The 21,605-nt window shown below is 43.5% G+C and overlaps 1 protein-coding gene across 7 annotated transcripts in view; it reads left to right on the top strand.

Annotated features, from left to right (window-relative positions):
• Positions 1-21,605, top strand: part of KIF13A (kinesin family member 13A) — a 374,589-nt gene that overhangs the window by 234,550 nt on the left and 118,434 nt on the right. For all 7 annotated transcript variants that reach the window (XM_029590723.1, XM_029590721.1, XM_029590724.1 and 4 more), the window contains exons 12-14: positions 10,644-10,754; positions 13,039-13,173; positions 15,481-15,611. In XM_029590723.1, the coding sequence (XP_029446583.1) occupies positions 10,644-10,754; positions 13,039-13,173; positions 15,481-15,611 (377 nt within the window). The remainder of the gene's footprint in view (positions 1-10,643; positions 10,755-13,038; positions 13,174-15,480; positions 15,612-21,605) is intronic.

Below are 21,605 nucleotides of genomic sequence, written 5' to 3'. Positions count from 1 at the left end.
TTGAAGTCAAAGCAAGAACTGGAAAACCAAGAAAAATCTGATACAACTACCTGAAAACTGGCCAGATCTGCAGACCACCTGCTGAAAAGTTTAGTTGCCATTGGATTAGTTGTTCACAGGTCCTCACTACAGCATTGCTTATACAACAGTGATCTGCATGGGAGAATTGTCAGTAGGAAAACTTTTCTACAACTTCATTCTCTGTCGACAAGCAGGGTTGAATTATCCATGATATGTGGGTGATATCATTCGATAGCGCCAAACAGACTCTTTAAGCTTATAGAGCTGGGAATTCCTGCTCAGGTATTGCCTTGTGAGCCGCCTCAGTCATTTTCCAGCCAAGCGTCAGCACAGATATGTACCCTATCTCTCTGTATTTTATTTCTTCACTACTTTCCTTAAAGTTTCTTAAACTTTTCTCAAATTTGCCTCACTGTCTCAGCAACACCCTGTGGTGCTGTGAATGGTTTTGGGGTATCTAGAGAACAGACTTCAGGCTGGACTCTGGCAAGTCTTTTGTAAACTTCTTTATTTGTCACCAGAACAAAAAAAAAAACAACACTCAACAGAACACGTGCAGTCACAGCTTACAGTTCAGCTGTATTCTCTTTCCTTAGGCTTCCTTCTCTCCCCTGAGCCTGGCTAGTTATACTCCTTTTCCCAGAGACTGCCACCCAGGACCAAGATTCCCTGCTGAATTAGATTTAAGGTGGACCAGTAGAGAATTGTGACACATGTTGGTTGGTGACAGCTGATGTCACCACATTATATACTAATATATCTCAAGAAGCAGGGGTAAATATTTTGTCAGATGTTATGAGGCAATCTTCATTGAGGGAGGGGTGCCAGCATTTGAGGATACAGATTGCTGAAGTGGACCTCACATGGGGATATTTCAAATTTCAAGACACAATATTCCATCAAGTAAAGGTTATTCCTATGGGGTCCTCATTAACCCTGTCAGTAGCATGTTTGTACATAGATCGTTTTGAAGTTGAATATATCTATGGGTCAATTTATGCCGCACATATGGTTATGTGGAGATGTTTTTATTGATAATGATTTCTTCATTTGTTCAGGATTCTTACAACTTCTGCAAGAATTTATGGCATGGATTAATACATTGAGCAATAATTTGACATTTGAATTTGAGTATCAATTTAATAGTATCCCATTCTTGGATATTATGATTAGTAAACATGATGGTCATTTTGTTATGTCGAAAAGTACTAATAGAAACACTATGCTAAGTAACACAAGTTTTCACCTGTAACACTTCAAGGACAACATACCAGTGGGGCAGTTTCTCCAATTAAGAAGACTCTGCTCAACGATACATGAATATAAAGATGATTGTCTGAATGTTTTGTGAACAAGGTTACACCCATCGGGTGGTATGTAGAGCATTTAAACAAGCCTTACGTGCAAGCAGAAAGAATCTTTTTATCATGGGAGAGAAACCGAAATTAGCCCGCTACATATCTGTGATTTCTTATTCGAATCTGATGTCTCACATTAAAGCAATTAAATAGAAATATTGGTCCATTTTAGCAATTGATTAATTATTTAAGGATTTCCCTATATTTGCGACTCAGGAAAAACAAATCCCTTAGGGATTGTTTGGTTTTTTCATATTTGGGGGAATTAAATCATCGATATGAACAATTGCAGGGCCAATTTATGTGTGGCTCATGTCAGACATGTAAGCACATTTTGGTTATTACTAGTTTTAATCATCCTTCATTGAGAGAGGAATTTAAATTGCATGGATGTTTTGACTGCAAATCTAATCTACGTTGGACAAGCAAAACGATCAGTTGGTATTCGGATTAGAGAACATTTATCATGTATACATACTAAGAAAGTCCAAGCTCCATTGTTAGAAGATTGGATAGAGGCATCACATAGTGAAGAAGATGTTAAGTTTTTTTTGTGGGTAATCAAATTGTAAATGTTTGAGGATTCTTATACAGAGAGAATGACAAGTAGTTTTTGAGTGAGATACTAAGATATCAAAATAATTAAACAGAGAAATAGAATGGACAGCATATCTATGATTATTATTTGGCATTTGAGTGTGTTGATTGGTTCAGTAGAGATTTAAAAGCATGAGTGTAGTGGGCAATTGCGGCGTGTTGAGATTTTTGCTGGCAATGTTGCAGTAGGAGTGAACAATGGTGAGTAGATTTGTTTACTTAGGTAGCTTCTTAATGGGGTTTAGTAATAATATTTAGAAAAGATACATATTTTAAATTTGTATTTTAATTTATGGAGTACATGTGCAGAGAGACACTGATAAGTGAGAAACAAGAATTAGAATTGGTAAACAATCTATTTTGAGGCAGGCTTACTATTCTTTTAAAAGGCCGTATTTCGGGCAGTTTCTTCATTACCAGATTGGAGGTTGAGGACATCATCATGTCTGCCAGGAAACCATTAACTAAGAGAGCTTATGGATTTAAATGGAAACAGTTCTCCACATGGTGTCAGAGAAGTTCCTTGGACCCATTCAAATGCCAACCCAAAGTGTTACTTAAGTATCTGCTCTTTGTTTCTTCCTCAGGTTTTAGTACCTTATCCGTAAGACTAGAGTATATTTCAGTGCTATAGCAGTTTACCATACTCAGATCAAGGGTAAGCTAGTTTCTACTCATCCATTAGTATCCAAGTTCATGAAAGGCTTATGGCATACTAAACCTCCAATTGCAAAGCCACCTGTACCATGGGACCTAAACTTAGTCCTGGCACAACTGATGAAGCTGCTATTTAAACATTGGCTTCTCTCAAGTTTCTAACATGAAAAGTAATATTCCTTGCAGCAATCACATTAGCCAAAAGAATCAGCAAGCTTCAGGCTTTGGTTCATTATTCTTCTTATATGCAATTCTTCCACAATGGGGTGGTGCTCCGCACCCACCCAAAGTTTCTACCAAAAGTGGTATCAGCTTCCATATTAATCAAGCAATTATGTTGCCTACTTTCTTTCCGAGACCACACGCACATGAAGGTGAAAAGACCCTTCATTCCTTATACTGTAATAGAGACTTGGCTTACTATAAAAGAAGAATTCAGCTACATCATCAGGCCTTGCAACTATTCATCTCTTACGATCCTAACAGATTGGGCATAGCAGTTGCCAATGTATATTGTCCAACTGGCTAGCAGACTGTATCACACATTTATATGCACTTGTGGGCCTGGAAATCAGACCCGATCAGGGCTCATTAAATTAGAGCCATGGCTGCATCATTGGCTCATCTATGAGCTTTATGTCTTATTACTGTTTGGACAAGCTTTTAAAGGCTGACTGTAAATTTGGACAAGAAGTTTTGCATAAGGCTGTTCACCCAGTAGACTACTCTCCATGGGTGGGGTCTGGGTTCCTTATTCAATAAACATTTTATTGTAACCCTCAGCTTGGGACTCCCCAGATGTCATGGTTAATTTAACCCTGCTTGTTGATGGAAAAAACAAGTTTGGTTACAAGTAAATGATCTCTGTAGACAGCAGGATGAATTAGCCATGCTAAATTCCCACCCACCTTCTTGGAGAATTGATTGCTTATCTAGGCTCACGAGGAACTGCTCAAGCGGAAATTCCCACAATTGCTCAGTAGAGCAAAAACTCTATGAATTTAGAGAGAAGGGTCCATTAAGTGCCGTTGGATGACATCATCTACATGTCATGGTTAGTTCATCCTGCTGTCTACAGAGAACATCATTTATGGTGAGCAAACTTGCTTTACACAAAGGTCATTGTCTAAAGTAGGCAAAACAAAACTTTAATAAGCCCAAAACATTTTGGAAAAAAATGCTTTGGACGGATGAAATGAAAATGGAACTATTTGGCCATAACCACACAAGATACTTTAACTTCCATTTTTTGATCTGTAGATAGCTACTCTACTGTCAGCTAAACTTTTCAGCCGGACATTTGCAGTGATGTGTGGTTTCTGTTTTGCAGATCTGACCAGTGTTTGGGCAGTTCTATCAGAGATTTTTTTTTTGGTCTCCCAGACCTTGCCTTGACTTTAGCAGTTCCATGTAATTTCCATTTCTTAACAATGTTTCTGATATTCTTTTAACTGGAAGCATTTAGCTATTCTTTTTAATAGTCTTCCCTGGTATGCAAAACAGCTGCTCAGACAGCTGTTTAGAGGAGCCCATTGTTGTTGAAACTAGACAGAGCAGCAGTGTCACAACCCAAGAGGTTAGAAGGGTCAGAGTATTTGTTTAACAGTGGAATTGTCTTCCCCTGACTGATTGAAGGCCTAATGAGTCAATCAGCTATTTTGGCTTTATTACTACTTTTTAAAAATAAAATCGGCAATGGCATGCTATATTCAGTCTCATTATTTTCCGTCTGTTAGAATCAGCAAATAATAATTGAGCATTAAAAATTTCAAAAAGATATAGTGTTTAACTGTACCGCGTAGAGGTTATGCCAACTTCTGTTCACTTAGAGATTCATTAAAAATGTACAATTTGACCAGGAGCTCCTAAACTTTTGCACACAATTGTAGATCTACTGTATGCTTGTGGCTTTGCTTCTGTACACGTGTTTGAATTTGCCAGATATAATTGTTTGTTGCTTTAGTGCACGGGTAAGAGCTGACATGAAAATAGTTTCCTACTGGCTCCTATGAAGCAGTGAGATGAGACACAAGTAGCGTTAGTGTCTTCTGGGTGTACAGACGTCATCTGCTTTGTGACTGGCAGGGTGCATCCAGTATGGCTGTCATGGGATGCATCATTTTGCTTTCAGGTGATGGATCACTTGCTGAATGAGGCGTGAGCCTTAAGATTAGCCTGGGGTGCCCATGCACATGCCAATGATTTATCTATTTCTCCTAAACCCCTCTCATGTTTCTCCCTCTCTTTTAAATGCTTGGCCCTTTGATGTGCACTGTATAGAAGCCAGTGAATGATATGATGTGGGGGCTTGAGTGAAGAACAAAGGCTCTGAGTTGTGGAATGCGGAGACGAGTTTGTGAAGGAAGTGGGCCTCCCTTGATGATCAGTGCTACCCATAAGGAAATGAGGGCTCCGTGCACTTGTCATGACTTATTTCTGCTCATCATCCCTTGTTACTTCCTTATAAGTCATTTTTGCAAATGGAACTGCATATTTTCCTTTTCTTTATCCATTTTCCTCATTGCATTTTATGAAGTTGGACCCCCCGTAGGCGGTTTTAACCATGTGTAATCGAGGCAATGCTGTGAATGAAACGTGGCCATGTGTATTTGGCTTCTTGCCCTCTGTTCTAGGTGGCGGCCTTGCAGGAGCAGGCTTGTTGCATTTCTACTGCTCACTTCCAGGTGTTGGTGACTTAGGAGAGTAGAGCAATGTATTGGGACGGAGGTAATAAGATTTATGAGGTCCATATTCAATAGACCGGTTAGTGGGCAAGTTATCCGGCTAAAATTAGCCGGATAACTTGTCCCATATATTCAGCGGGATATACACCAGCCTAAAGCTATCCGGATACCTATAGCCGGATAACAAAAAATCTTACCGGCTATGTTTGAATATAGCCGGATAGGTTTTTAGTTATCCAGCCTTGTGTGGCCGGATAACGTGCTACTTCAGCATGAGCTTACGCTTCCAGCACCGCCTCTGTCAGAGCAGCGCTGGGAGCAGGGCAGAATGTCCCTCACTCTCGGCTCGGATAAAACTGGTATTGAGTGAGATGGGGAGGGTCAGGGGAATGGGGGTTCGGTGCCAGGATTTTTCTTTGTGGATGGTTGGGGGAGGAGGTGGGGAGGCAGCCCAATCATGTGCTTAAGAGACAAATCAGGACCAAAGACCTGGGCCCAGCAAAAAATGCCAGGCACTTCTTAAATCTTGAAAAAGGTTTGTGGGGGGAGGTGGGGTTAGGGGGAGTATGGCCTGACGGGGCCTTCGTATCATGCTTTATGGGAGGGGATTGGCTTTCTGTACCTTTATTTTGTTAAGTAATGACAGCGCTATGTAGCTGGATATCTTTTAAAGATATCCGTTTAAATAGCACGTTATCCAGCCACACAAGGCTGGATAACTTCATACCTGCTCAGGAGCTGGTCTAAAGTTATTCGGCTAACCTAGCCGGATATACCCGATATTCAACCAGGTTAACTGGATTTCTCAGCCCTTCCCTGGAATACCCCGGAAATGCCCCTTTTATATCCAGCTAAATTATACCCAAATAACTACTTATCTGGCTATAATTTAGACAGATAAGTGGCTGAATATTCCATATTTGCTATTTAGATGGATAACTTTTAAATACCTACCCTTATGTGTCTAGTAATGAAGCTGATAGGAGAAGGGTGGCAAGTTTCAAAGCCATGTAACCTGGTAAATTGGCTTGCCTGACCGTGTCCCTCTGCCTGGCTGACTGGATGCGCTGACCTTCACAGCGAGTGTATTGCCAGCCGAGTTGAAAAGGAGACATTTGCGGGGGCTGCGTTTAGGTGGAAGGAAGAGAATACTGCACTCGCAGTTCAATGTTTAAACATACGCATGCTGTTCTACCACTGATCACCCACCCACAGAAATAGCAGATGCAAAGTATGCGAGTGCTTTTCATGGCTGAGCTTTGAGGCTGGTTTTGAACATTAGCCCCAATACATATGTGTTACAAGTGCGCATGTTCTTTGCATCCGTGCAGACCATTGAAAATTGTCCCTGTGTTTTGTTTGTTTTTTTTTTTAATTCTCAGAGGACAAACAGTATCAGCCCGATCCAGTAAAGTCCGTGGGAGAGCGGACTAACGCCCGCTCTCCCAGCGCGCGCACCGGCCCCTCGCCGGTGCGCGCGATCCAGTATTTAAATTAGGCAACGCGGTGCAAACGAGGAAAAGGAGGCGCTAGGGACACTAGCGCGTCCCTAGCGCCTCCTTTTGGCCTGGAGCGGCGGCTGTCAGCGGGTTTGACAGCCGACGCTCAATTTTGCCGGCGTCGGTTCTCGAGCCCGCTGACAGCCACGGGCTCGGAAACCGGACGCCGGCAAAATTGAGCGTCCGGTTTTCGGCCCGACAGCTGCGGGCCGAATTCAAAATTTTTTTTTTTTTTTTTACTTTTTTTTACTTTTGGGGACCTCCGACTTAATATCGCTATGATATTAAGTCGGAGGGTGCACAGAAAAGCAGTTTTTACTGCTTTTCTGTGCACTTCCCTGGCGCCGGAAGAAATTAGCGCCGACCTTTGGGCGGCGCTAATTTCTTAGAGTAAAATGTGCGGCTTGGCTGCACATTTTACTTACTGGATCACTCGGGAATACCTAATAGGGCCATCAACATGCATTTGCATGTTGAGGGCGCTATTAGGTGCCGCGGGTGGGCCGCGTGTTTTCCTCCCCTTACTGAATAAGGGGTAAGGGAAAACACGCGTCCAGAGCAGGGTGACAGTGCGCTCCGACGGAGCACACTTTACTGGATCGACCTGACAGTTCTCACATGTTGGTGACATCCTCAGATGGAGACTGGTGCAGACGTTTGACATCAAAGCTTCTAGAAGCGTTGAGCATGCTCGTTTCAGTGTATGCAACCCTGCCCTTATCACCACATTCGCACTGGTTCCCCTCTTTGGTCCATACAGAAGCTAAGAACTTGGAGACCCAAACTCCCAAGAGGAGGTGGGCGGATTTTGTGAGAACTGACATCCTGCTGTCCTCTGAGAACACCTGTTACAGGTAAGCAGCACTGCTTTACAAGATGGGACCTGATGAAGGGGCATGCAGTCAGGCTTTATACAACTTAACTAAGATACACAGGCAATGTGGACAGTGTGTTTTAGCACAGGGGGGGGGGGGGGGTAGTTATTTTTGTTCAGCAGATAACTTTCTGCCAGAAACATTTCCAAATCCTGACTGTTCAGTGCCTTGTGTCCTTAAGTCACTGGAATGAAACCATAATTCCACCTTCAGTCATTATGGTGCCCTCTAAGTACCTCAGTACATAAGATTTGTCATACTGGGTCAGACCAAAGGTCCATCAAGCTCAGTCTCCTGTTTCCAAGAGTAGCCAATCCGGGTAATAGGTTCCTGGCAGGATCCCAAGGGGTGGATAGATTCAATGCTGCTTATCCCAGGGATAAGAAGTGGATTTCTGCAACTCCAGCGTAATAATGATTTAAGGACTTTTCCTCCAGGAACTTGTTCAAACCATTTTTAAACACAGCTACACTAATAGCTTTAACCACATCCTCTGGCAACAAATTCCAGAGCTTAATTATGCATCAAGTAAAAAAAAATGTTCTCTTATTAGTTTTAAATATATTACTTAGTAATTTCATTGGGTGTCCCCTAGTCTTTGTACTTTTTGAAAGAACTGATTGTTTACCCGTTCTTCTCCACGCACTATTTCATGGATCTCTATTATATCTCCCCTCAGCCGTCTCTTTTCTAGGCTAAAAGTCCCTGCTGTGCCTTCAGCACCCTGAACAGACCATAGACTCTCCACTGATGGGACATAAGTCAGGATTTTCAGCTGAGCCTTGTTGCTCAATTAATGTGGGGAAAGCAATGCTAATAAATAAATTTGAGGAAGCTCCTTGCCCCATCCCTGGGCGAGATAACTGCCGAGTGTAGCATGACACCAAGAGCACGCTTACCCAAGGACCCGGAGAAGGCGCGTGGAGCACCGGGTGAGCTCCAGTACGCAGATGGTACAAATGGAAACATTTTTGTTTGCCTGTTGGGCATTTTACTGAGCAGGACCACCTACCCACCCTCCTCCCAAGTCCACCGCTAAGCACTTCAACCTTTCCTGCTTCTTTTGAAGCAGGAGGTGGAGGAAGGGGGGAATAGATCAGAGGTACAGCATCACTGCCCGCTCCCCACCTGGCAGGCAGCATGCACGGCCTTCATGCTGAGGAGGAGAAACGTGTGTTGCTGTGCCAGATGGATAGTCTGACTGAGGGACTTTGTGAAGGTTTAAAAAAATGCCAAAAAAAAAAGGGAGAAAACTTTGTGATATGAATTGTCCAAGGCTTGTTTAACAGTGCTTCATCCTCCTGAAAAACAGCTCAAGTTTGGGCAGCTCTTAAAAAAAAAACAAAAAAAAAACTCAGCACCATGGTAGCCACAATTTGTATTTAACGTGCTAAGAAGCATAAGCAGTAACAGCAGATGATAAGGATTTGGATGTAGCCCAACGAGAGTTGCAATTTGATCGTTTAGCAACCTGGATACAGCTCCCTTTGGTGAGAGTGACGTGATCACTCTTTTCTGGCAGCTCTGCTACTTGAAATCTCCCAGTGAGAGGAAGAAAGTTCATTGTTGTTGTTATGTAATTATAATTAGGGAGATAAAGGGCCTTTTCCTGGCCAAGGCAGACAGGATGACCCAACCAGTATACTTTTTAACTTACAAGTTGATCTTCTTAACCCCACACCGTCCGTACTACCTACCATTTTTTTTAATTTTTAAGGGTATTTATTTTTTTTTGTATATGTGAACAAGGCAAAAAAACGTGAAATGTAAAAAGGGGGTTGGCTTGCAGTGAATGAAGGAAATAATTTGTGATGCAGGTTTCCCAGAGTTTTTCTGGGCGTCTGTAAGTTTCGAGGGCATCATCACATTGAGGACCTCATTTACTAAGCTTTTTCCCTGTACCACAGAATGGGAGAAACGCCGTGGTGAATCAGGCTCTTACTGATGCAGAGGCAATTATTTTAGATTTAGTTATGTTCTGGAGTCCAAAATTCTCTGTCTAAGGAAAGAGTACACTTAAAGACAGTCCAGTCGACCTATAAATAAATGTTGCAGTGTAAGTGAATTAAGGGCCTGATGTAGAAACGTTTTTTTTCCCATTTTATGTCAAAGAGAAGAATGCGTAGTACATCTGGCCTTATACATGTTACTGGGCTGATTTTTAGAAACCCATTTTTCATATAGAGCAGCATTGTGACGTGGGTGCCAGTCATTTCTCTTCCAGTGTTTGCAGCTTTCCTTAAAATGATGAAGGATGATGCAAAGAAGCCTCTCCAAGGATGTGTTGTAATTAAACCTTTGTCCTGTCTGTTTTTTGCTTCTGGAACTGGCCACTCCGACCCCATGTGGCAGGCAGAACAGCTGGGCTACAGATGTTCAACCCAGCCCTGGGGTGGGAGAGGACTGGCCCAAAGTAGCACAAGGACCTTGTGGCTTCTGCATGATCAGACACAGAGAAACTTCAACCCATGTCTAACCCCTCCATCCTGCCTCTCTGGGGCCGTGGTAGCTTCCTGCCTCGCTCAGTTGTTGATGCACGCCGCTTCCCGTATTAGTTCTCAGTGGCAGCAGGATCAAACAGCAGGCAAGCTTCCTGCCACCAAGAAATGTTTTGTTGTATTATTATTATTGATCTGTGCCAGGCCGCCAGAACACTAACAAGACGTGGTTCCCCGAGTGCCTTTTCCCTCGTGCTGCACTTGAGAGGCAAAAATAAAAGTTTGGAGCAGTAAAATAAGAAGCGCGCTCTCGCTAGCTCAGCAATGGTGCCGCAGCGTTATTAACCACTTAGCATACCGAGGCAACCTTTGCCAGACTCGCTAGAGCGTGGGTTCATGCTGAATTGTCCCATGGCACCATTTGGGCTCTGTGACTCTGCATTAGGCAGGCAGTAAGGTTTTGCAATTTGTGGCGTTCAGCAAGAGTAATGCTTTGTTTCATTTTGACAATTAGGCTATGAAGGCACCAGAGCTCAAGGAAAAACTAGAAGAATCAGAAAAACTTATACGAGAATTAACAATCACCTGGGAGGAAAAGCTGAGGAAGACAGAAGAAATTGCACAGGTATTCCCCAAGAACAGGGACTTCAGATATCGTGAGCTCCCATTGCTGCCCGCACAGAGGCACACTCATTCCAAATTCAACCCTCGCAGCTGAGGTGCTGCCTCTCCCGCTGGCTTTAGTGACGCTGCATCTCTCAGGAAAAAAACGTTTGCTTGAGCTCGAGTCACTGTAAAAGCGTGAGGCTCAAGAGATGGCCATGCAGGCCTTCCTACCACTTTTCTTTTGCCTTTATTACCTTTCAATCTTAATGGTGGGTTTTGAGCGCTATCATTCTTTACTTTTTCAGTTGGGCATACATTAGCAATCCTGATTTCTTCTGCATTTAATTTATTTTAAATGTCAACTTGTCTTTGAAATTACATTTTACCAGACACCCTTTATATTAACCATTATAGGGTAGGGAAGGACATCACTGCAAGTAATCGCCCTTCTGTCCTGCTCTCGGCTTCTCTGCATGGAGCAGGCTTAGCAAGTGACTTCTCTTTTGTTTTTCTTCCTTTTTTTAAAATTTGGCCCAAGAATTACCTCTGACTCCTTTAGGTTTCCAGCTCAGTTAGGATCGGCTTCTGCCGGGCTATGGAGCCATGACCCTTCAGTCACAGTTACCTGAAGTTTAACCCAGCCACCCTGCTCCCGGCACCCCCTCCTGTGTAATCAGGTCATTTGCTATGAGTGGCCTTGGACCAGGGGCCCATAGACTGTGGTTCCCCTCCAAAACCTGGTCCATGTGCACCCCGAGTCTTGTGGTGCTGCTGCCTTCATAGTGTACCGCATGTTTCTGAAGCATGTGAGATGTGTGCTGCACGCATTCATCTTTATGTACAACATCGGCTGTGCTCTGTCCTCACTTTGAGCCAGATCTAGTAAGCCAGTGCCCATAGGCAAGGTTGGGGTGGGGAGATGGGGGAAAGGTCCCCTCAGAACCATTCTTAGGGTGCAGGGGGATGTTCTCCTCCCCTTTTCTCCCAGCTCATCGGAGGTGCGGGCCTGCATCCTTTCCTCATCTCAGTCCTGTCACCGGCCCACAGGAGCAGTTACCTAAGTTTCAGAGCGGGACCTGGGAGCACTCGTGCGCTGACAGGTCCGGCGGTGCCCCGCAGCCTTCTCCTGCATGGGTTTTCTGTTAGGAGGCCCAGGCCCAGAGGGAAGCTCAGTAGCGATGTCATTCCGGTACCTATGAAAATTTGGCACTGGAAGCATTTGCCTACTGTACCTATGGCTAAATCCGGGCCTGTCCTCAGTCACCCTCCTCTTAGAAGTTGGTTGTTCTTCTTCTCTAGCTTTTCTCGTTTCAGGAGAACGAGCATGCATTTTCTTTTATTTGTATTTATTTATTGAAAAGAATTTCTTAGCTGCACACTTCGCAGATCGTGGTGGCACACAGCATAACATATATAATCCAATGCAACATCAAATATGATACAAAATGTCAGAATTAAAAACCAAGCACATTGCAACATATGTCACCCCACTAAACCTTCAGTGGCAAATATCACAAGTGTATTTCTATCTCGCAATTCACAACTTTCAGGTTGTGCCTGGAAATTATTTTAGCCCTCAAATAATTGTAGTCAAACTGATAGGTTGAATAGCAACAAAAACATACAATCCCCCATGAGAATTTCATCAGTTTAGATTTCATGTCATAAACCATACTATACTTAATGTCGTATTGTTACCGAATAATAATGGCACCCCCTATTTAAAGTATGGTCTATATTCTCCTTGATATATGTGCCCTATTGTAAACTGTTATGATGGTAAATAACTTGATGACGGTATATACAAACTTTTAAATAAATAATAAATCATCTTATAGGTAGGCTGATATTTATTAACTCTACATTCCAGTGTAGTAGTTCTTCAAACGCAGCTTTGAACAGCCAGGTTTTCAGTGCTGTTTTAAACTCTTTAAAATTAGTTATGGTATGGCGTGAGGAAGGCATGGTATTCCACATCCTAGGCCCTGCTACCAAGATTGCCCTAACGCGAACCAAACCTAAATGAGCTCGGTTTACCGAAGGCACATCCAAACGTTTTGTGTTAGAAGAATGAAGTGAGCATTGAGGGGTGTACGAATGCCGATTGGCACCCAACCACACCATTTCTGGATTGTAACTGATCTTGTCTGTCAGTGTAAGTGTTTTATACTGTATTCTTTGATAAATAGGAAGCCTATGCAATTCACGGAGCACCAGGGTTATGCAACTCCTTTCAAGAGGAGTTTTCTTTCATGTTCCCATGACGGCCTTTGGTGAATTGTGGCTGTTTTGCTGTTCTGTAGGAGAGGCAGAGGCAGCTTGAGAGCATGGGGATTTCCCTCCAGTCATCCGGCATCAAGGTCCGAGACGACAAGTGTTACCTGGTGAACCTGAATGCGGACCCTGCACTCAACGAGCTTCTGGTTTATTACTTAAAGGTGAGAATGAGGAAAAGAGGACGGGGAGGGAGAGGACAAGGCTACACAGCAGGGCTTTTGGAGAAGTTGTCCCCGGTGTGCTCAAATAGCTGGAAAGTAAAAGACGTAGGCTGTCATACGGTGATAGCAGTGTGAAAATACAGGGTTTCCCCAAAGCTTGCTATGCTCAACACACACACAGATACACTGTACTGTGGATATGTTTTTTTCTGTCTGCTTTTGTCATACCAGTAAGCATTAAATTGGGATCTCTACACGAGTCTGAGCAGAGCAGTCACGAAAAAACAGAACATAAATCAGATTTTAAATTAAAAAAGGTTTTCACAGTAAGGCGAACTATCACAGATGCTTTTAGTGAGTGACTGTTAACAGCAGTTTTAACAGATACAAACATCATGGCCGAGGTTACTGCCACTTTGGGGGAAGGTCTTGCCTTGTACAGCAATGAAGATTTCTTTCTTTGCTTAAAATCATGGGAAATCTTTTTTTTTTAAAACAATTTCAGGGTCTCCCTCAGGACTCGAACCTCATCGGTAGCCCCCCAAATAACTATCAGTGTGTGTCAACGAGCATCTAGAGCACAATGACGTCTTAGGGCTTTTCTCTTTCTTAATGATTGTTTCCCTGCTTTTCTTCAGAATTTAAATCTTATTTGAGGGCAGTGATCCGTCGCAAGCAGACCCAACCCGTGACATTTTTTACATTAAGTTCCATTTTTCTAACAACCTTCTTCCATAAGAAACGTGAATCTGATGGGGGCTTTCGGGGGAGGGGTAGTGTATATTTTGTTTTCTTATTTTCATGTACACAGTTGTGTTTTTATAATAGGATTGTTGTTTTAAAAATGTATTTTATAAAAGGAATTTTAGAAAGACTTAAAGCAAAGGTTTATTTAGTGATCCAAATTCAGCGCCATACGTACAGCTAAGTTTGGAATTGCCAAACAAATGGCAGGATTTGAAAATCTCACCATACTAACCAGCCCTGAGATAGCTAGGTAACTATCCAGCTAAAAAATGAGCTGGCTAGCTCAGAGGCGGGACAGGGATGTCCTGGGCTGGCTAACATGTTGGATAGCGTTCGGACTGCCAAAGAACAACCCTAAAGATAGCTGGATAAACTTATCTGGCTTACTTTAACATGGCTGAGTGTATTCAGTGGCGCACCCGCACTGCTAACTGTCCCTATGAAGTTAGCCGGATACGTTTATCCATCTCACGTTGCTGCTGAGTACAGACTTCTTGGGGCCGATATTCAGCCAGGGAGTGGCTAGTTAAGTTAGTCAGATACACCTCTCTGGCTAACTTAACCAGAATATTCAGTGCTAACCTTCAGTGAAGACAACCTCTTAAATAAGATAGCTATCGGAAGCCGTGAATAGGCAAGTGCAGCGATAGAGTCTGCATCCATTACTCCTCAGCTCTAGAAAGCAGGAATGGGGAATGCCATGCTCTTGGGGTGCAGCTGTGCCTCCTGGAACCCCTAGTAATCCACTGCCAAAAGAGAAGTCTGAACCTGGATTTCCTGTGCGGTTGCTTGGGGTAGTGTCTGGTCATGGCCTTTTAACCAGCATTCTAACACACTTTGAGGATTCCGGTTCTCTGCCTTTCTATCATTGCCCTATCTCAGCCTCAGTAAGGAAGAGGGTGGGATCAGAAGTCCTAGATTAGAATACTTTGGAGTGCCTGAAAAGCAGAATATAAACCAAATTAAAAACTCTGAATTGAGTTCAAAGGCCAGAAGTCCAAAAAGTGGGGAGAGGACAAAGCCCAGTGTGCACAGAACGCCAGTACGGCTGCATCGAGCTTCCAAGAAGAAGAGGAGGAGGTGAGGGCAGTGAGCATGAAATGGCAGTGAGACTTTGACATGTTCTCAGGCAGGGGAACCCGGGCAGACTGGGGGAGACAAATGTCAACATCTTCCAATATCTATTACGCTGCCTGAGATCTCTGCAAGGAATTAAAAGTTTAATCTCAGGGACGAATAAGAGGATCCTTTCCTGCAGCCACAGGCCAGTAGGCAGTGGTCTGGTTGTCTCGCACTTAGCGGTAGCCATTCTTCCCTCCCCCACATAGATAGTGCCTCGGTGCCTGGAAGCTTGGGCCAGAAATACGGGCTGCTACTGGGGTATTGCTTACAGCAGTATCACAATAGGAGGCTGGCTTCTAAGTTTCCTTTGAGGCTGGTTCTTAACCGCCTTCTCCACTGCTTGTGACTTGACATTTATCAGGTGATTAAGAAAGCCAAGGAAGGATAATACCAAGTCTTTGACTCCCAGTATTGTGCTCCTAATACCCCTTTTCTCAGGATCACACGAAGATTGGTGCAGACACCTCTCAGGATATACAACTGTGTGGGATCGGAATTCAGCCTGAGCACTGTGTAATCGACGTCTTATCCTGTGATGATATTACTCTTCTACCCAAAGAAAATGCCCGGTAAGTAGGACAGGACGTTGCAAAGCTTGCCTGTGCTGTGACATGACAGTTTGCTTTTGTAAGTTTCAGGCATGTGTGAACCAGCTGTGGCCTGCCTCATGTTAGACTGACCAACCAGATTTTCTTTCTCCGACAAACTAACTGCATTTCATTGGAATGTATAAGTAGTAGTAGTAATAATAATAAAAGAACCTGGTGTGCCATTCTTGCCAATCTGTAAACAGAAACTGTTTAGGGGAAAACCAGTAGTTCCTCAGCATTGTGTTGTATGAAGTGTTGGGTGAGCTTGTGTCTGTACTCTGTCAGCAGAAATGGAAGTCAGTCTGCAACGGGTGTGGTTGAGGAGAAGGCCCCCATGAGAGGTTGGATGAATGAGAAAAGAGAGGGGCCTTGCACTGTCAAAGAGGAGGACTTCTAACTTATCTGCCAGGTGTTTGGACAGCAAAAAATGAGATCCGTACAGGGAAAGAATCTCAGTGCTACCTGGCAAACTTTATTCAAGCAAAGTACTGCTTGATATTTCGGCACCCAGCCCTTTAAACAGTCCCTGCAACAGTTCAGTCAGAATGAAAGTAAGGTTTGCACCTTCACTTAGGATTTGAAAGGCTTCTTGCCCCAATGTTTCAGTTTTCTCTTGCCTCTATAGACACTGTCTTTAGTCAAATTAAGATGGAGGAAATCCCCTGGCCACTTTTCCATCTCTCTCTCGGGCCATGCAGTACAAGCCAGGGGTAGCCCAGCAGTCCAACCTTCAGCTCTGTAGACAATTCATATTCATCTTTCTGTTACAGCCAGTAAACCTCTTTCCTCCCCAGAGGTCAGCAGCAGAACCAGTCAACTTTCTTCTCCCGACCAGTCTCTCTTCTGGTTATCTACTCCCTTCATGTGAATTTCCAAATCCAGCTATGCCTTGGATGGAGCTCTGTCGTTCCTCCTCAGAGCCCCGCCTCCAGAGACCCTGTCCAATGGGTGGGTAGGGGGGGGGTTCCTTTTTTTTTTTTTTTTTTAAATCTCCCACAGCTTTATTTATACTGTTCTCCCTGATTCTTATTTGTTGTGCTCTCTATCTGGTGATCATAGAACGTACAGAGCAATCCAGTGGCTCGGAAACTTTTCCATTCAGGGTTCTTTTTCTTCTGGAGCACAGCACCTGGTCCAAAATTTAATGTCTTCAAAACTGAAAGCAAAATTTTGTGGTATTGTTTTCACAGGTTTCCTAGTGTAAATGTGAGGAGCAAGGTGTTTAAAGTCCATAGCACACTCTGTGGGTTTTGTTTTGGGGGGGGGGGGGTTTGGCCATTTTTTGATTCCTGAGTTTTTTGGTTGATTATTCCCAGTGAGCATTCATGTTGGGATCCACTAGTTTATTAAGATACAGTGCTGCAAATTGGGAACCCACCAGATTAACAAGATTAACTTCAGTAGCCTCCACGTACAGTACATAATGTCAGACCCGGCGCCATGGGTATGCAAACCATGCAATTGCACAGGGCATTGGCAGGGAAAGGCCTGTGTGGCTACCGGTGGACCCAATCCCACCGGCAGCAGAAGTAGCAAGAGGCCTGCATGCCGTGACTGAGAAGAGGAAGCATGTCCCACAGCTCCTCCTTGTGTGTCTGGCCCTGCGGTATTTAACACTTGTGGTGCTAGCACTTCCTGTATGCTCATCTCCTGCATCATGAGATGAGCATTCAGGAATTGCTAGCACCACGAGTGTTGAATACTGCAGGACCGGCACAGAGAAGGAGCCATAGAACAGGCTCAGCTCTACAGCAACTTCTCTCCACAACGATGGAGGCACAGGATGGCAGCAGCATAAGAGAAATAAAAGTCCCCGTAGACCCTTCCTGCCTAGATTGCATGTGTGTGTGTGTGTGTGTGTGTGTCCGTGTAAATAGTAGCATGCCTGGAACTGGTTAGTATGTGTGTGTGAATGGGAGTCTGCCTGGAATGTGTGTGTATATGACTGGAAGCCTGCCTTGGATGAGTGTATATGTGTGTGTGAGAATGGGAGCCTGTCTGGAATGGGGGGGGGGGTGTGAATGGGAGCCTGCCTGGGATGGATGGAGAGGATGTGTATGTGCACATGTATACATGGGAGCCTGCTTAGGATTTGGGTGGGTGTGAATGGGAACCTGTCTGGGTTATGTTTGAGAGAGAGAGAGAGAGAGAGAAAATGGGAGCCTACCTGGGGGGGGGGGGGGGTGTGTGTGTGTGTGTGTCCGTGTGAATAGTAGCATGCCTGGAACTGGTTAGTATGTGTGTGTGAATGGGAGTCTGCCTGGAATGTGTGTGTATATGACTGGAAGCCTGCCTTGGATGAGTGTATATGTGTGTGTGAGAATGGGAGCCTGTCTGGAATGGGGGGGGGGGGTGTGAATGGGAGCCTGCCTGGGATGGATGGAGAGGATGTGTATGTGCACATGTATACATGGGAGCCTGCTTAGGATTTGGGTGGGTGTGAATGGGAACCTGTCTGGGTTATGTTTGAGAGAGAGAGAGAGAGAGAGAGAAAATGGGAGCCTGCTTGGGTTGTGTGTTGTGAGAGAGAAAATGGGAGCCTACCTGGGTTTTGTGGGTGGGTGTGGGTGTGTGTGTGTGTGTGTTGGATCCCATAACGTTCAGGAAAAAACTCAAGACGTGGCTCTTTCACCAAGCCTTCGATGATCCTCCAGACAATCACTAGTCGTCATTATTCTCACCTGGACGTATGGTCTTCTATCCTCTCGAACGATGGACTCTGGCACTTCCAGGTTAAAGCACCTTAAGCTTTAACTCATATTCTTTATTGTATTATGTTACAATTACCTCCTGCCTTTACCTTTCTTCCAGCTATTTAAGCTTCCAAGTTTTTACTCCTTGTTAAATGTAACTTTGCCTTATTCACTTCTATTGTTAATTACTTTATTTATTGCTTCAGTTATACCCTTGTTCTATGTAAACCGATCCGATATGGTTATTACTATGAAGGTCGGTATAAAAAAGTGTTAAATAAATAAATAGATAGATAGATAAATATATGTATATAGAGATATATAAAAGAGGAGAAATTTTGTGCACCCACTCCCACTAATCCATGACAATCTCAGGATGACTGGAAATTAAAAGTTTCCAGGTATGGATAGAGTGAATTTTTAAAATCCTTTTTAGTTAGAAATAGCCTAGTGGTTAGAGCAGTGGACTGTGAACCAGGAGACCAGGGTTCGAGTCCTGCTGTCGCTCCTTGTGACCTTGGGCAAGTCACTTTACCCTCCATTGCCTCAGGAACAAAAAACTTAGATTGTAAGCCCTCTGGGGATAGAGAAATACCCACAGTACCTGAATGTAAACCGGTGTGATATCTCAATTGAGATCGAATGTCGGTATATAAAAATAATAAATAAATAAATAAAATACATTTTTTCAGGTGTTTGTTGATTCTGCTGTTTTGAAATATTTTTAGTGTTTGGGGCATTTTTTAAAAATTGTGTATGAGTTTCTAATTATTCAATTTTTTATTTATCAGCTGTTTTTTAAATATTTTTATTAGTATGTTTTTACTATTATAAATATGTATTTATTATATTTCTTGATGGAATGGCGATATTTCTGTTTTTCCAGTTCAGTTTTGTCGGCACATTTGTATTTCTATTTTATAAATGTTCTATTCTGTATTTGGTGATGGTATATTTATGTTTTTCCTAATAGGAAATGTCTTAGGGGTTTAGGGCTTTTGGAGGATTAAGCCCACACATCACAATAGGCCTAATACCATATGGGTTCCTAGTGTCTTTTCTGCAGGGGTTTCTGGTTGGCATCACAGCAGGGCATGTAAATGTAATATAATGTAAGTGATATTTTTACCTCAGAAGACTATATTTTGATATTTTTCATGTAAGACATTATTATAAATGCATAACTCTTAACTGTGAGTGTGGAGCGGGTCGGGAGAAAGAGTGTGTTATTCAAGGCTATAAGGCTCGCCTAGGGCATTTAATTCCCTTGCATTGACCATGGATTCCCAGGCAGGGGATGAATACCTGGAGGTTGGGGGAAGTGTCAGTTTTTAAAGTTTCTTTGGCTGGAGGGAGCTGGGCTTTTTTTTTTTGGTTGGTCCAGGACAGAGACTGGAAGGTGGGTGGGAGTACAGTACTTGTTTGCACAGGGCAGCAAAAACGTTAGCAGTGGTCCTGCATACGGTGCTATATTGATGCACCTTGGCAGTAAAACCTGCCTCCACACAAATTTCAGTCGTAAGGGTAGAGTGAACGGTGCTTGTTCCTTTGTATTGGGCTTGAACCTGCTGTTTATAGATGGTAAATAAGGTTGGAAGGGATGTGCATTGTTTATCTTTCTACCTTCGTTGTAGACTCTGTAAAATAGATTTTCAGTTTCACATTGCTTTTTGGCTAATAAACTAAAGCACTGCATATAATTTTGGACAGATGGTGTTCCATCTGGTGAAGATAGATGTACAGAGCTAGAAGTCAGTCGTTTTGGCTGACAAGAATAAGTGAATGTGTCTGGCAAAGGGGAGGAGAGGACATCTGAAGATGTTTTTTCCCTTTCTGTCTTTTATGCTTTGGAAAATCTGAAGTTGGTGCCGTAAGATCATTTTTTTTGTCAGTGGGTCAATTTTATTTGGCGAGGACACTGACACATCACAAGAATGGACAATTTTAGTATACCTGTCATAACATACTTGTGGTATAAGTGTGAGATCAACCATTTTAAAGCAGAATATGAAGCAAAAACTTTTTTTTTTTTTGCATTTTTTTCTTATACTTCCATATTCTGTGAGGTCCACATTCAGCCACTGGCCAGCTAAGCAGAGTTAACTGTATAAACATATCTGGCTAGTTTTGCAGGGATTTTCAGCTGTGTTGACACTGTTAAATATCCCCAACTTATCTGAAAGTGAGCCAAATGAGTTTATCTAGCTAACTTTAGACTTCTCGTCAGCTGTGCTAAAGCCTTCCAGCTATATTAGGCAGATAACACTGAGAGCCTGCCTTTCTCTGGCTAATTTAGCTGGATAGCTGACTCCAGCCCAGAACGCCCCCACCCCCACTTCCGAGTTAGCCAGATATGTTTTAGCCAGGTATAAATTTATCTGGCCAATTTGGAAGCCTATTGGTGTTATAACACTTTCTCATGTTATCACCACGGTTCAAGCATTTCTTTTGAAGGAAAGGTGAATGCATAGAACATCCCCCCCCCCCCCCCCCCAATATTCTGCACCATTTCATCTGGGAACTCTTCCAATATTTCATTAGTAAGATGGTGAAAAAAAAACAAAGCATTGCATTTGTCTTTGTCTCTTTCCATAGTACATGTCATCTATAAGAAACTGCTAGCCACTCTACGACGATCACCTCTTGTCAGTTGAGTGAGGGGACTAAGAAGGGGAAAGAGGTTAATTCTTAGCTAAACCAGCCCACGGAATGGCTTTCTCAGACCGGGAGAAACTCACAAAGACAGTAACCTGACCGTTCGCTTTTGAAGACTGTCTGAAGATTGAACTAGCAACATAAATAGATCTTTTTTTTTGGGGGGGGGGGGGGGCATTTTCGTGCCTCTGCACTCTACAGAACGCAGACAGCAATCTTTCCATGCACAGGACGAGGCATTCCGACATCGGAATGTTCCCAGGCCTTGCCACTGTAATTGGTTCCTTTGTGAATTCATTGCATGGAGGGCTCTGAATGCCGCAGCTCTATTGTAGCTTCCAGAGGGGGGGGGGGGGGGGTTCTTTGAACTGCTGTACCTAATCCCTTTTCAGGTCAAAAGCAGCCCTAGGAAATGGTGTGTTAGCGAGGGTGGGGGTTGGGGTCTGGCTGGCTAGCTCGCATGATGACTCTGTGCTCAGGCTGTTCGCAGCTGGCGTGCTGTGACCCCCCCAGTTTCTGGAACCAGGGAAACGAGTGATGACGCGGGTCTGTACAGTGAATGACCGCATTGAAATGCCCAGTCCCCCGCAATTGTAATGACCGGGGAAAGCGTTGCAGCGTGTTT

This window comes from Rhinatrema bivittatum, chromosome 2 (assembly GCF_901001135.1).
Source record: "Rhinatrema bivittatum chromosome 2, aRhiBiv1.1, whole genome shotgun sequence".
In the NCBI taxonomy this organism is placed as follows: domain Eukaryota; kingdom Metazoa; phylum Chordata; class Amphibia; order Gymnophiona; family Rhinatrematidae; genus Rhinatrema; species Rhinatrema bivittatum.
The sequence above is the reverse complement of the archived record's forward strand: the minus strand, read 5'-3'. Positions and strand labels throughout refer to the sequence as shown.